Source organism: Dipodomys merriami, unplaced genomic scaffold, assembly GCF_024711535.1.
Source record: "Dipodomys merriami isolate MVZ:Mamm:240054 unplaced genomic scaffold, mDipMer1.0.p SCAF_138, whole genome shotgun sequence".
NCBI lineage: Eukaryota > Metazoa > Chordata > Mammalia > Rodentia > Heteromyidae > Dipodomys > Dipodomys merriami.
In genome coordinates, this window is record NW_027202693.1 from 967,051 (window position 1) to 982,500 (window position 15,450).

Here is a 15,450-nt window from a genome sequence, read left to right on the forward strand (position 1 = left end):
GTGCCTTGAGCTGAAGAGCTGAGGGACAGTGCCCAGGCCCAGAGTTCAAGCCCTACGACCGACCAAAAAAAAAAAAAAAAAAAAAAGAGGAAAGAAATGGTCACTTGAAGGCTGAGATCCTGCAAACTCCAAAGGGACACTCCTCTTCCTATCCTTAACACTACAAGAGCCCTCTAGCTTCTAGCCACTATCAGAAAGTACTGGGGTTTGGTTAAGTGCCTCTTAAAACCTCCCCTGTTGAAAGCTTGGTCCCCAGTTTGTGGCATGATTAGCAAGTAGTGGAACTTTTGAGAGGGAGCTGGGCGCCAGTAGCTCACACCTGTAATCCTAGTTACTCAGGATTGTGGTTTGAAGCCAGACTCTTTATCTCTAATTAACCACCAAAAAGCTGAAAATGGAGCTGTGGCTCAAGTGGTAGAGTGCTAGCCCTGAGCACAAAGTCAGGGATAGCACCCAGTTCTGAGTTCAAGCTTCAGGATTAGCACCCTCCCCACCCCCCCAAAAAAAAAGTGTCTAGAGGAGCCTTCAGTGTTAAGAACACTCAGTGAGTCTTTTGGCAAACACCTCAGGAGCAAAGATTTCCCTGCTCCCTGGTACCCCCAAACCTCCCCTACCTTGGTCCAACCCCTAAAATTTTTTAGCTCAATATATACCAGAGTTTAGAGACAAGACCTCTGATGGTATGTCAGCTTTGGATAACCTGGGAATGCGTTTAGCTCCAAATCACAAATACAAGGGTGACAATTGCAGTGCTTTACATAGTTGATTAATTACATAGTTGATCATATTTTTATTCATTCTGGACCCCTTAGCACAGGTTTCAAAACCTCTGCCAGCTCTGGGAGGGAGAGATTCCTAAGGATCAGTGATTCAGGCATAACATTTACAGATAAGATGTATGGTTCTCTGCTGACCTCTTCCCAGGTGTGTGAATGAGTTAATTTCAATATCACAACAGTCTTTATTGGAAAACCCTAAGTATTTTTTTTTTCTGTCTTGAAAAAAAATCAGCAATCCAGATTTGAAAAATAGCAGCATACAGCCCCATTTTACTTGGCCATTTGCACTGTGGGTTCTTGTTCCCTCTCGGCGTGGCATCCTCTCTGGGAAGGTCCTCCAGGCCCTTGCTCTGGTGTCATGGAAGAAACTCCATTTTTGTCGTTTTAACTGGCTCGGTCTACCAGCCACAGTAGTCATCAGGCTCTTGGGTTCTCCTCTTGAACGGATCGCCTGAATCTCAGGTCTGGATTCGACACAGGAAGTTAATTGAAGATGAAGAGAAATTCATTGAGAGCCACCCAGCCCCATGTCCACAATGAACACACTTCAGTGCCTCTAGAAGATTCCACAAGCTGTTCATGCCTTTCTTGCTTGGGTTCCCCTTTAGTTTCTGTAATCCTCTCTCCGAACTCCCTTATAATCTACCCACAGCAGAGTCATGTGACTCCGATCTGACCCCAAAATAGTGCTGTGCATTATAAAACATAGTGGCTGGTTTGTGATGGCCACCTCATTCCATCAGCCCCGATGATACACTGAGACCTCTGGGTCTTGCTCTTTCCCACTAGATAGAACCTGAGAGAAGATGGAAGAGATTGGCAAAGCAGCTGTGTAATCGTTAGGAAGGGCCTGTTAGTGAAAGGAGCAGAAGTCAGAAAGAAGGCTCTGACATCATGAGACTGCTGTAGGCCAGACCTAAAGCAAGCCCAACTCCTGGATTTCTACCCCAGCCAGTTTGGGTCAGTTTACAATGAACAAATCCATACAGGCGCGATTCCAGCCTCCTCCATGGGCCGCATCGCTGGGATACATGTCCTACAGTGTGTCTGTGTTGTTACTCACCAGGCGCAGAATCACGCTCCTCCCGATACAAAGGGTCCTGTTGCTGCCAAAAAGGGGGAAAAGTGTTGCTACATCACTTGGGAGAGGAATATAGCCCCTGGGTCTCATTGTGTCATTGACATGATTTGTGCCCCCCCCCTTAGTATTTTATAATTATTTATGTTTAATGACAGTCCTGGGCTTGAACTCGGAGCCCGAGTGCTATCCCTGAACTCATTTGCTCAAGGCTGGTGCTCTACCACTTGAACCACAGCTCCACTCCCAGCTTTTTTTTTGGGGGGGGTGGTTCATTGAAGATAAGAGTCTCATGGACTTTCCTGCGATTGTCAGATCTCAGTCTCCTGAGTAGCTAGAGATGACAGGTGTGAGCCACCAGTGCCTGGCATCATTTTTTAAGTAATAATAAAAATAAACACACCTAGATGCTTGAACATAGAAAGCCATGTGCCCTTGTGTAATCTCCCCGACCTCCATCTGCCCAGGACAGGTCTTGGTCTCTGTTGGCTGGGGCCCTTTTGACAGGAGGCCAGTTTACCTGGTAGGGGTCAGCAGCGGCAGACCTCACCTCCTGCTCCGCCTCCCTCCTTTCTAAGACAAGTGAGCTGGGGTTTGCTCTCTTCTCCGCATCCTGCAGCTTCATCAACTTTTCTATCAGGAACATCTTGTCTTTACCCTCCTGCCAAAAAGGAAGACATGGGGACTGGATGATGGTGCTGGGTTTAGAAACTATCGGTGAAAAGGAAGGATCCAGAAACTGAATAGACATGGCCGCCATCTTGTCTTCTAATGAATAGAAATGTATTTCACAGCAAAGCTAATGGCAACCTGCCCACAAAGGATTCCTGCCTTGTGTCGTGAAGCGATTCCTCCAGCCCTATCTCGAAATCAGCCCTGTCCATGTCCCATTTACCAAAGTTATCTGTGTTGATGGAGATCTGAGATTCAAAACTAGACAGAGTAACAAGAAAGCTACCTTCTCCTGGGAGGGTATGGAGCAATTATACCTGTGTGTTGAGGTAGGGGACCCCGGCTATCAGCTATTTGTCTGGGGCAGATCAGGCATGGTCAACCCATTTCCAGGCTTCAATTTTTCTGCTTATGTGGTACTGAAGAATCGAGCCCATGCTAGTGCATGCTAGGCAAGCACTCTACCACTAAGCTACATTCCCAACCCTCCTCCTTAAACTTGTACCTGCTAATTTTAACATCTACCAGTGGATTTTTTTTTGGGGGGGGGGAAGTCCAGGGGATTTGAACTCAAAGCCTCAAAGTTTATGCAGCAGGTGCTCTACCACCTGAACCATACCTCCACCCCTTTCTTCTTTTTTTTTTCCATTAGCTTTCTTATAGGGTCTCCTGTTCACATCTTGGCCAGGCTGAACCATGATTCTCCTGCTTAGGCTTTTGTTTTGTTTTGTTTGGCAAAACTCAGTGGTCAATGTTTGAAAAGAGTTGCTGTTGCATCTGCTTGGGATCTTTGGGAGACAATAGCTCTGTGGGAGACCTTCAAGCAAGCAGGCCTGTGGTGAAAGACCTCAAGTTCTCCTCCGATTACCCAACACTGCCCAAGATCTTCCTAAGAATTGCCCAAAGCCCTTGCATTCTGGGTTGCTTCCAGGAACAACGGGACTCACGTTAATGATCTGTTCGTGAAGCAGTCTGATCATAATCTTCCTTCCCTCTGTAATCTGCCAGTAAAGATATGTGATGATTCTGGAGGAAGAGACAGAACCACAGACACGCTGGTCAGGGCTTTGAGACTCCAAATCTCAGTGGGGCAAAAGAGTCAGCACATTTGCTCACAAGTGAGTTTCATTTGGTTGTTTTTTTTTTTCTTGTTTTTTGTTCAGGTCCTAGGGCTTGAACTCAAGGCCTTGGGCACTGTCCCTGAGCTTTTCTGCTCAAGGCTAGCATGGGATTTCCAAGCCTGGCTTCCACTTGGTTCTTCCCTAACCCATAGTAAAGAAGGAACACATTCCTGAGTTTGAGGCATCTCAACACATGATTGAATGTGTGGAGGGGTCCTGACAACCTGGCCTGACCTCACCGACAGTGAGTCAGATGCACATCCTGGGACTTGCCACTTGCATCAGCAGTGGGTGGAGCCTTGGGAGATGGAGCCCTTAGCTTGTGAGGTCTGAGGCTAACTCCAGGTCCAGTTAAGTTGTAGGCCATGCTGCTTGTGGCAAGGAGCATTGCCTGTAGACCCAGTAAATGCAAAGTCTAGACAGCTCAGAACAAAGCTCTGGGCAGGTCACTGTTGGTGGTGGGTGTGTAGGGGTGGGAGTGTAATCAATGAAAGCAAAAAGGTTGGGGTTGTGGTTGGAGTGGTAGAATGCCTGTTTAGCCAATGCAAGGCCCCAAGTTCAAGTCTTAGAGTGGCCAGGGGAAAAAAAAAGAGATTAAACAAATTATTTAAAATTTAAAAAAAAAACACACAACTTATTCAGCCAGGTGCTAGTGGCTCATGCCTGTCATCCTAGCTACTCAGGAGTCTGAGATCTGAGGATTGCAGTTTGAAGCCAGCCCCAGCAACTGGCAGGAGAGTCTATGAGATTCTTCTCTCCAATTAAGCACCAAAACCCACCAAACTAATTAAAAAAAAAACACAAAAACTGGAAATGGAGCTGTGGCTCAAGTGGTAAGGCTCTATCCTTGAGAGGAAAAGAAAAAAGCAAAGTTTAGGGACAGAACCCCAGGCCCTGAGTTCAAGCCCCAGGACTGGCACAAACAAACAACCTTATCTATTGAAGAGTAGAGTCAGGACCACCCTGAGCCCAGAGCTATGCTGTGGCTCTTGGCTTTCCAACCCTAAGCTATCTTCATCTGGTTACCATGTAGGGTTCCCTTAGAGCTCCCCCCACTAGCCCAAGGTTCCCAGAAGCCCAGCTTACAGCACAATGAGAGTGAGGATGAAGAAGAAGTGCACCCGGCCGATGAGATTCCGATAGATCCACACAACCCACTGGTAGCCGGGCGTCCTGCTCAGGGTGTCAATCCAGCTGTAGATGGCCTCGATGAAGGAGGACAGCCCTCGAAAGGGGCCGCAGTCAGCTGAAGGCCGCAACCTGGGAAAAACAAGGGGTGGGAAAGGCCACTGGAATAGAGGACCTGGAAACAACTCTTTTTTGGGGTCAGTCCTGGGGTCAAGGCCTGGGCACTGTCCCTAAGCGTTTTGCATTTTTCTTTTTTGCTCAAGGCTAGCAGTCTATCACTTGAGCCACAGCGCCACTTGCTGGCGGCTTCTGCTTATGTGGTGCTGAGGAATCGAACCCAGGGCCTCATGCATGCAAGGCAAGCACTCTACCACTGAGTCAACTTCCCAGCCCCAGGATGGTGGAATTTAAGAGGTGGCTTTGGAGCTGGAATCCAGAGGAGACAAAGCAGGCACAGGGCAAGGGGTAGGGGGGGACAGATAGGAAAGGATGGGTACTAGAAATTGAACAAGAGCTTGGGCCGCAGTACAACAGAACCAAGGGGAGGTGATGGGGGGAGGCCGGGAGGGGGCCTTTTGGTTCACTGAGCTAACATTCTGCTTCCCAGCTGGAGGCATGGGCCCCTACCATTCTGGGAAACTTCCAGTCCTTGGCAGAAGCAAGGAAACTGCTTCCAACTATGGGTGCCTGGTGTGTAGAATAAATCCAGTTTTTTATGCTTAGTGTCTGCAGGTTACTAAGAGACCATGGTTAGAGCTCTATATCGGTTGTGTTTTTCTGGTACCAGGGTTTGGATTCAGGGTCTCACACTTGCTGGATTTGGTTGCTTAGCTGGTGTTCTACCACTTGAGCCAGGCATCCAGCCTAGCTTTTTGCTAGGTTTTTTGAGATAGCATCTCATGGACTTTTCTCCCTGGGCTGCCTCTGAACCTCAAGTCCTCCTAGTCTCAGGCTCCTGAGTAGGTAGGCGATTACAGACACAAGCTACCAGTGTCCAGCCTGTTATGAAGCACTTTGTAAGTTCTGTTTTAACAACGGGGGAGTCTGACTGACCCGGTGAGACTGTCTTCCCAGGGCTAGTTTCTGAAGCATGACTTTCCTACGCAGACCGACCAACACACAGCCCACCCCTATTCCCAGCCACCCCCTTTATCAGGTCACTGATCCTGTACCCCAGCCACCCCCAGACCAAGTTCTAAAGAACACAGAGCAACTATACAACATGTAGATGAGAATGAGAGGAGAGAACTGGGAGAGAGCAAGGGAAGGGCTGACATTGTCCAAAAAGAATTTTCTTTTTTGTCACTTATGGGGCTTGAACTCTGGGCCTGGGTGCTGTCCCTGAGCTCTTCAGCTCAAGGCTAGTGCTGGTCCACTTGAGCCACGCCCCCAGCCACCTTTCTTTTCTTCTCTTTTCTTTACATCTCCTCCACCTACCTAGGCTTCCTGCATGAGTGTAATTATGGGTGTGAACTGCAACACCCACTTAATTCTTTGAATCTTACTTTTTGTTGTTGTTGTAGGGCTGGCCTCAACCCTCCATCCTCCTATCTCTGCCTCCCAAGTGGTTAGGATGACAGGCACACTAAGGCTAGTCTCTCTTTTTTTTTTTTTTTTGTCAGTCATAGGGCTTGAACTCTGGGCCTGGGCGCTGTCCCTCAGCTCTTCAGATCAAGGCTAGCACTCTACTGCTTGAGCCACAGCGCCACTTCCAGTTTTCTAGTGGTTTATTATAGAGAAGAGTCTCACAGAAGCCAGGTGTCAGTGGCTCTCACCTGTCATCCTAGTTACTCAGGAGGCTGAGATCTGAGAATCTCGTTCAAAGCCAGCCTGGGCAGGAAAGACCATGAGACTCCTATCTCCAATAAACCACTAGAAAATCAGAAATGGCGCTGTAGCTCAAGTGGTAGAGCGCTAGCCTTGAGCTGAAGAGCTGAGGGACAGCGCCCAGACCCAGAGTTCAAGCCCCATGACCCACCACAAAAAAAAAAAAAAAAGCATCTCACGGTCTTTCCTGCCCGGGCTGGCTTTGAACCATACTCCTCAGATCTCAGCCTCCTGAATAGCTAGGATGACAGGTGTGAGCCACCAATGCCCAGCTTAAGCCTGGTCTCTTAAGCCTCAGTTATGGCCGCCATGCCTTACCTCCAGATGGTGATGGCCAGGGTGCACAGAACCCCAGTGAAGGACGGGAAGAAGAGCAGGAGGATGAAGAACGTTATCATCTGTGAGGCTCTCCAGGCTTTGCTTGGAGGCTGGAAGTTCATCATGAGGCTGATCTGAGGAGAGAGACACACAAGTCACCTCCCAAATCTGCCCGGGAGGGAACTCACCAGACCTCCCCTGATCCCACCATACCCCATCCCTGCCTCCAGGCTCCTCCCCAGTCCTGCCCCCACATGCCCCAAGGAAATTTAGGTGAAGCTGATTGGCTTCAAGCTGACTGGCTGCAAGCTGATTGGGGGAAGCTGACTGGGGTGGGCTCACATTTTTGACATAAAACATGATGAAGAGCATCACCATCTGGATCAAGGGCAGCAGAGGGCTAAAGAAGATTCCGAGCCTGTGAGGAAAAAGGGGGTGAGTGTCAGAGACCAGGCGAGAGAGCAGAGTGGAGGGTGGATGAGGAAGGGAGAGTGTGGAACTGTGTCCCCCCCCCCTTAAAGTTCCTATGATGGCCAGGAACCTGGCTCATGCCTGTGATCCTAGCTACTCAAGAGGCTGAGATATGAGGATCACAGTTTGAAGCCAGCTCAGTCAGGAGAGTCCATATGTCTCCTCCTCCTCCTTCTCATCCTCCTCCTCCTCTTCCTCCTCCTCCTCCTCCGCCTTCTTCCTCTCTCTCTCCTCCCCTTCCTTCTCCCTCTCTTTCTCCCTCTTCCTCTCCCTCTTCCTCTCCTCTCTTTCTTTCTCTCTTTCTTTCTTTCTCTCTCTTTCTTTCTCTCTTTCTCTCTCTCTCTCTCTTTCTCTCTCTCTTTCTCTCTCTCTCTTTCTCTCTTTCTTTCTCTCTCTCTTTCTCTTTCTTTCTTCTTTCTTTCTTTCTTTCTTTCTTTCTTTCTTTCTTTCTTTCTTTCTTTCTTTCTTTCTTTCTTTCTTTCTTTCTTTCTTTTTCTTTCTTTCTTTCTTGTCCTGGGGCTTGCACTCAGAGCCTGGGCACTGTCCATGAGCTTTTTTTTGCTCAAGATTAGCACTCTACCACTTGAGCCACATTCCCAGCCCATGACTCTTGTTTCTAACCACCAGGAAACCAGAAGTGGTGCTGTGGTTCAAAGTGGTAAACCACAGTTCAAAGTGGTAGAGTTCTAGTCTTGAGCACAAAATCTCAGGGACAGTGCCCAAGCCCTGAGCTCAAGCCCCATCACCACCACCAAACTTCTTATGATGATGTACACACACACACACACACACACACACACACACACACACACACACACACACACTCCAAATGTGCCTGCATTTGGACAAAGGGGATGATCTTTAAAGCAATAATTAAGTTAAAATGATCTGCGCTGGGTCCTAGTCAATGTGATTAGTGGCCTTCCAAGAAGAGATTGGGCCACAAATGTGTGGACAGATGATTATGCAAAACCCTCAGGGAGAAGACAGTCATCAGCCAAGGATGGAGTCCTGGGAGAGACGCTTCCTTCCCTCATGGCCCTTAGAACGAACAAACAGACCTCCCCCCCAGGGGGGGGCATTCCACTTTTCCTTTTTCTTTTCTTTTTTTCTTAGAAAAGTCACTAGTTAGGATTCGATATCCCCCCCACCCCCCACACACAACATACATACACCACCATGCAGTTTTCAAAACAACAGATTTGGGAGTTCATCTCCAAAATTTCAAGTCTGCATTGAGGTAGGAGCCAACCAAGCTGCAAAACTTACCATGCCAGAGTTTGTGAGTAGATCAGTTCCAGAACATTCCTGGCAATGTCAAACTCCTGTAAGCCACAGCTGGTGCTAAACTTCATCCCAATGAGCCTGTGAAAAGATACTAGACTAGTTCTCAAACTGTAAAAATAACAACAAAACACCTCCCTCTTCCAAAGATCTCCTACAGACCAGGAACACTGTGAGTGAGTCCAGCACAAAACAAAAACAAAAACAAAAAACAAAAACGAAAACAAAAAAAATGATAACAAAAGTTGGCCCATTTGAGGGGAGGTACTGAGTGTATCTGGGTTGTGAAAAAGAGTTAATAGCCAGTAGTCAGAGGCTTACACCTGTAACCCTAGCTACTCAGGAGGCTGAAATCTGAGGGTTGCAACTGGAAGTCAGCACAGGTAGACAAATTCGAGATATATCTCCAACTAATCACCAAAAAGCCAGAAGTAGAAACATGGCTCAAACAGTAGGGTGCCAGCCTTGAGCAAAGAAGCTAAGTGAACAGGGTGCCAATGGCTCATGCCTGGAAGGCTAGCTACTCAAGAGGCTGAGATCTGAGGATCGTGGTTTAAAGCCAGCCCAGACAGAAAAGTCTGTGAGATTCTTTTTTTAAAGAAATTATCGGGGCTGGGAAGGTGGCTCAGTGGTAGAACGCTTGCCTTGCATGCATGAGGCCCTGGGTTCTATTCCCCAGCACCACATAAGCAAAAAGAAAAAAGCCAGAAGTGGCGCTGTGGCTCAAGTGGTAGAGCACTAGCCTTGAGCTGAAGAGCTCAAGCGCCCAGGCCCAGAGTTCAGGCCCCATGACTGGACCCCCCCACCACCACCAAAAAAAAAGAAAAAAAATTATCAAGGATCACCTGGACTCAATGACTCAGCAGGTTAAGGTAAAATTTGGCTTAGAAGAGAATGTTGTTCCAAGGTCAGTGGGCAGATCAATACACTCCTGTGGGGTCAGCACTAGGAACAATTAAGGCGAGCACCCTACCACTTGAGCCACAGCACCACTTCTGGTTTTCTGGTAGTTTATTGGCAATAAGAGTTTCACGGACTTTCCTGCCTGGGCTGGCTTTGAACTGCGATCCTCAGATCCAGCCTCCTGAGTAGCTAGGATTTTCAGGATTACAGGCCACCAGTGCCTGGCCAATTAAATATTCTTGATGACAATTATTTACCTCCGAAGAAATTCCCCCAGTAAGGAATCTGCTATGGAGAACACGAAGTCCATCAGGAGGAACCGGTAGATCTCCTGGCCAATGAGGCTCTCCCAACACTGGAATGCAGACGAGAGGAAGGATGTGGGGCTCTGTTTAATCTGTTCCATCCCTGGCTTCCTGTGCTTAGAGGTGGCTGGGGGCTTGATCCAGACCTTAGTACCCAGAAAAGCAGATTTCCCTCTTTGCACAAATGGGGCCAAGTCTGTTTTCAAGTCTCTCTTCTGCCTCTCCTAGGGCTGACCTTCTACGTGTACCAACTCCCCTTTCTCATCAGCCCTCCCTTTAAGTCATTTCATCTCAGACCTTTTCCTTCTGCATCCCATTTCTTGGCCCAGGATAATTGGGTTCTTCAGGAACATGAGAGGCACTGGCGTTAAGAATGCTTCTCTTCTTTTTGCCCAATGACCACACAGAAAATCAGTCAGTGTCTGCTTGACTGAGATAATGACTTTGAGGTGTAAGCAGGCTAATGCCCCAAAGGCATTGGTTTATGAAATTTGTGGTTATTAAGTTCTGCAGAAAGCCAGTGCAAGTTGCTGATAGGCTGAAGCTTTTAGATTTGGCTTAGGGAGGAGAGGAAAGTTTTGTGTGTGCAGCCCAAAAATGGATAGGTGGGTAGATACATAGATGGAGAGAGTAAAGGATGAATGCATGGATGGATGGATAGAAGGATGGACCAGTGGAAGGACAGATGAATGGGTCAGTGAATAGATGGATAGATGAGTGGATAGATACATAGAAATGGATAGATTGATGGATGGACAGGTCAATAGATGGATGGATGGATGGACAAATGGATAGATGGACAGATGAACAGATAGATGGATCAGTGAATGAATGGATGGATGAGTAGATAGAGGGATGAATGGATGTACAGATGGATGGATGGATAGATGTACAGATGGATAAATGTACAGTGGATATAGATGGATAAATGATGGATGGATGAACAGATGAATGGATGGACAGACAGACAGATCAATGCATGGATGGATAGATGGAAGGATAGTAAGATATCTTCTCTATTAAGGAAAGCTGGTTTGAACTTCTTCAATAACTTGGATGAAAAGGTGAGGGTGTCATGTTCATGCAAAACAATTTGCATCTGGGCACAGCAGTGTTGTGGGGGGGGGGCCTCAGGGACAAAGGGTGGCCGAGAGTTAAAGAGATGCCCTTTCTTCCCCAACTCTAGGTCAAACTCCAGGGCTTCCTGTGCCCTGAGGGCCTAGCACTGGCAAAAGCTAAGAAATCCGGTAGAGGTAGAGGCTGTCTGTCTTGGGGAAGCAGAGTCACCATGAGGGGATGACCAGAGAGGGTGAGTTTCCTGAAGGCATGTGGGGCACAACTCTCTAGGTGGGTGGGCTGGACACTATCACCCGAGGTGAGGGAGGACTTAAAAGCCACAGGCAAATGAGGGCGGGCCAGGATGTATCAGGGGTGGGACACCACCACAGCAGGTCTAGTATATGCTGGGCACACGCTTATTCCACCCACAATGGTATAAGCCAACGTGCCCATGTTACAGATGGGAAAACTGACGCCTCAAGAGGTTGAGCGATGATGCAGCTGGCTTTTGACTAGGATCTTCGCGTGTTCATGGTGGCCTCTCATGCCATGGGGCTGTCTCCTAGACTCACTCCTCTCTCTGCCCCAAAGGCATTTGTGCCAAACACAGAGTCATGGCCATCCAGAAACTCACATCCTCCATGGTAAGACCAAGCAATGACAACTCAACAGGACAGAACACCCCGGGGATCTCTCACCTCTTCTCCTGACAGAGCCACGACGTTGAGCCAGTAGTAACAAAGAATGCCAATGATGGATATTTTCAGCAGGATGTTTCTAGATCAACCACAGAAGAGAAACGGCTCTCGTTACCCTCCGTGGAGCCTCCTGAGCGTGTGCTTGCCAACATATCTGTGGAGAGATGGTCCTGCCCTTCCTGTCCCGCCCCCTCTGCCCCAACACTCTGGCAGGCTGGAGGTCATCTGACTGATTAGATCTAACCAATGGCAGGTGAGCAGGAGTGAGACTTATCACTATGGCCTCTAAGTCAGCGTGTGATCCTCTAACGCCCTTGTCTCCCAATTATGTTCCGGTGCTCACAGCCTGGCCCCTTGGGGAATATCACAGGCAGAATCATCTGGCCAGTCCACAGTGCAGAGGTCACACAGGAAAGAAAGAAGCCATTGTTTCCCAGGCTGTGGAGATCTGGGGGGACTTTTTTGAGTAATTGCATTATCTTTAAGTAGTTGTACAGGACAGTTTATGAATACCGTGCATCTTGATCTAGGTGACCCCTCACCCTCCTTTATTACCCCCTTCCCTCACTGATCCTCATTTTAGCTTATGTAATGCTTTCTTTTTTTTTTTTTTTTGCCATTTAACAAAGCAGTTAATGTACACAATGCATCTCGGTCCCTGTCATTACTTCAACAACTTCACAGCCCCTTCACCCACCCCTGCCCTTACAGTTCTCAATTCTGTGTTATATACAATCAGTTCTCGCCTACCTCCTCCTTGGGGGATTTTTGTTATGGCAGCATAACCCAATTTATTCTGACACTCTTTTGTGACATCACCTAACTTCCTGTTGCTTTAATAGTAAATGTTCTTCAGTGGAAGGGTGTCTTGGATGCCTGCTCTCCTTAATCTTCCCCCTTCATCTTTACAACTCTGGTCCATTACATCCATCTTACCCAGGATGCAAGGTTATGGGGGTGACGGTGCCCACACCTACAAAAGGGGTAATGTGGTCCATGTGGAGGGATAATGAAGAGACTGCGTGACTGACGTGTTCAGTCATTCATTTCCACCATGAGTATTGATAACCTGTTATGTCTCAGGTAATTGTGAACAAGGCAAAGAGTTCCCCATAAGGTGTGTGTGTGTGTGTGTGTGTGTGTGTGTGTGTGTGTGTGTGTGTGTGTGTGTGTGTGTGTGTGTGTGTGTGTGTGTGTGTGTGGAGTGTGAGAAACCAATAAATAAGAAAGTTAGTATTTGGTAAGAAAATTATGATGCAGAGAAGAAAGGAAAGTGAGGGGGTCAGGGAAGAGCTCTCCAACCTGGGAGCAGAAGTCAAAAGAAAGCCAGAAAATGAGCCATGTTGCTCTCTGTGGAAAAAGAGCTTTCCAGGCAGAAAGCACAGCCCGGAGGTAGGTACATAGTCGGGCATGTGTGTGAACACTTAGGAGGCCAGTGAGGGAGAAGGGGCCATGATCAAGGAGGACAGAGGCAAAAAGAGGACAGGAGCCAGATCTCCGAGGCCACGGAAAAGAGCAGCCCCTAACAGTGAACTGTAAAGGAAAATCATCTTCAGGCAGGGCTACTGAGAGAACCAGCTATCATGTCTGGATTGGGGTAGCATTCACCTTTATCTATCAAACCCTGAGGTCAGTGAGTGACCCCTCCCACCTCTGTGGGGGTGGGCGGCCTGAGTCGCAGAACTGTGTCTCCCCAGAAGTGGTGCTGTGGGAACCAGGGCTTGGCTTGACTCTTTATGGTTTCAGTCCCCCATAATTCCTCAGCCAGAGGCCTTGGTGCAGTGCACCGCCCCGCCCATCTGTAGGTGTTATCCTGGAGGAGGAGGACAGTTATTGAGAAAAGTAAGGGATCACTTTGAGGGAGGGGGGCCCTAGAAAAAGCAGTTGTATTCAGTAAGTGTTTTTGCAAGGTTCTTTGGTGGACCTGCGCTACTCTTGGAATTCTGTTCTTCTGGAGCTCAGAACTTGGGGATTTGAGCCAAATCTCTTTTGGCTCCCTAGAAATGAGGCCTACTCGAGTATGGCAGACACACCTACCGGATCAGGAGGACGTAGACTTCATGCCGTGGCATCTCAAACCTCTCCACAAGCCTGAACATGGAGTAAAAGCGTGGCACAGCCAGGTTGATACAGGATACGACGAAAGGCAGTAAGAGCACAGCCCCGGGGTTCCTGTGTGTCTTCAGGAACTGTCCGAGTGGAGGAGAGGACCAAGATGCCCACTCAGTGCTGGGCCTCCCCCCCCCCGTCTCTGTCTCTCTCTCCCCCCCCTCTCTCTTTTGGTCAGTTGTGGGGCTTGACCTAGAGGCCTGGGCACTGTCCCTTTGTTCTTTTGCTCGAGGCTAGCACTCTACCACTTTGAGCCACATCTCCATGTCTGGTTTTCTGGTGGATTATTGGAAATAAGAGTCTCAGAGCCAGGCACCGGTGGCTCACACCTGTAATCCCAGCTACTCAGGAGGCTGAGATCTGAGGATTGCAGTTCAAAGCCAGCCTGGGCAGAAAAGTCCATGAGACTCTTATCTTCAATAAACTACTCAGAAAATCAGAAGTGGCACTGTGGCTCAAGCAGTAGAGCACTTGCCTTGAGCTGAAGAGTGCAGGGACAGTGCCCAAGCCCAGAGTTCAAGCCCCACAACCGACCAAAAAAAAAAGGTCTCAGAGACTTTCCTGCCCAGGGAGATTGTGAAGGTGTTTTTAATTTTGTTTTGTTTTGTTTTGGGGGCTGGTACCAGAGTTTGAACTCAGTATCTCACACGCTTGCTCGGCTATTTTGCTCAAGGCTGGTGCTCTACCACCTGAGCCACACTTCCACTTCCATTTTTCTAGTGATTCGTTGGAAGTAAGACTCATAGACTTTTTTGCCTAGGCTGGGTTTGAATCTCGATCCTCATATCTCAACCTCTTAAGTAGCTGTGACTATAGGTGTGAGCCAGTCACTAGCATCCATTCCCAAGATACACAGTTTTAAACACCCAGCCACCAATCCAGGCTAAAAGGAAGGGCTTTGTACCACCTTCCCTCTACCCAGCCTAGCCTCTGGCTCTTTGCTTCCAGACGGGATCATCCTGTCTGTCTGCTTTACCTCAGAGTTGAACTGAGACAGGTAATACACAGCTACACAGCAGGTTGCGGCCATTCCCGTAGAGACAAGCCAGGCCACCACGTGGGCAGAAAAGCGGGTCAGCTGCTGGTGGAACGTGAATTTGGTGTTCTCCTGACGAATCTCCGACAGGTTCTCCTGCAAACACACGCCCATCAAGTTGACCCACAGGTCACAAAGCCACCCAGATCTGCAGCTGAGGCAGAAGTTCATGCTGGAAATGGATTATGGGAGAATCTCAAAATGGCCAAGAACCCCATCACCTTGGCTAAATTTCCTTTCCATCTCTGACAAAGACCCATAGCTTTTAATTTTATTTTATTTTATTTGTTGTTGGTCGTGGGGTTTGAACTCAGGGCCTGAACACTGTCCCTCAGCTCTTCAAGCTCAAGGCGAGCACTCTACCACTTGAGCCACAGCACCAGTTCTGGCTTTTTCTGCTTATGTGGTGCTGAGGAATTGAACCCAGGGCCTCCTGCATGCAAGGCAAGCGCTCTACCACTGAGCCACCTTCCCAGACCAAGACCCATAGCTTTTGATCTTATTCTTTTTTTTTTTTTTTTTTTTTTTTTTGGGTCCGGTCATGGGCCTGAACTCTGGGCCTGGGCGCTGTCCCTCAGCTCTTCAGCTCAAGGCTAGCACTCTACCACTTGAGCCACAGCGCCACTTCCGGCTTTTTTCTTTTTGCTTATGTGGTGCTGAGG

At 48.3% G+C, this 15,450-nt stretch overlaps 1 protein-coding gene across 4 annotated transcripts in view; it reads right to left on the reverse strand.

The window, feature by feature from the left end:
• Positions 1-752: 752 nt before the first annotated feature.
• LOC138825588 (transmembrane channel-like protein 5) overlaps positions 753-15,450 on the reverse strand; it is a 41,024-nt gene continuing 26,326 nt past the window's right edge. For 3 of the 4 annotated variants that reach the window (XM_070020250.1, XM_070020251.1, XM_070020253.1), the window contains 12 exons: positions 14,729-14,884; positions 13,681-13,832; positions 11,644-11,722; positions 9,839-9,936; positions 8,664-8,759; positions 7,266-7,341; positions 6,924-7,057; positions 4,737-4,910; positions 3,477-3,555; positions 2,378-2,518; positions 1,843-1,885; positions 753-1,243 (listed from right to left, as the gene is read on the reverse strand). In XM_070020250.1, coding sequence (XP_069876351.1) covers positions 1,197-1,243; positions 1,843-1,885; positions 2,378-2,518; positions 3,477-3,555; positions 4,737-4,910; positions 6,924-7,057; positions 7,266-7,341; positions 8,664-8,759; positions 9,839-9,936; positions 11,644-11,722; positions 13,681-13,832; positions 14,729-14,884 — 1,275 coding nt within the window. In that variant the 3' untranslated portion in view covers positions 753-1,196. The remainder of the gene's footprint in view (positions 1,244-1,842; positions 1,886-2,377; positions 2,519-3,476; positions 3,556-4,736; positions 4,911-6,923; positions 7,058-7,265; positions 7,342-8,663; positions 8,760-9,838; positions 9,937-11,643; positions 11,723-13,680; positions 13,833-14,728; positions 14,885-15,450) is intronic. The other variant, XM_070020252.1, reaches the window with a different exon arrangement.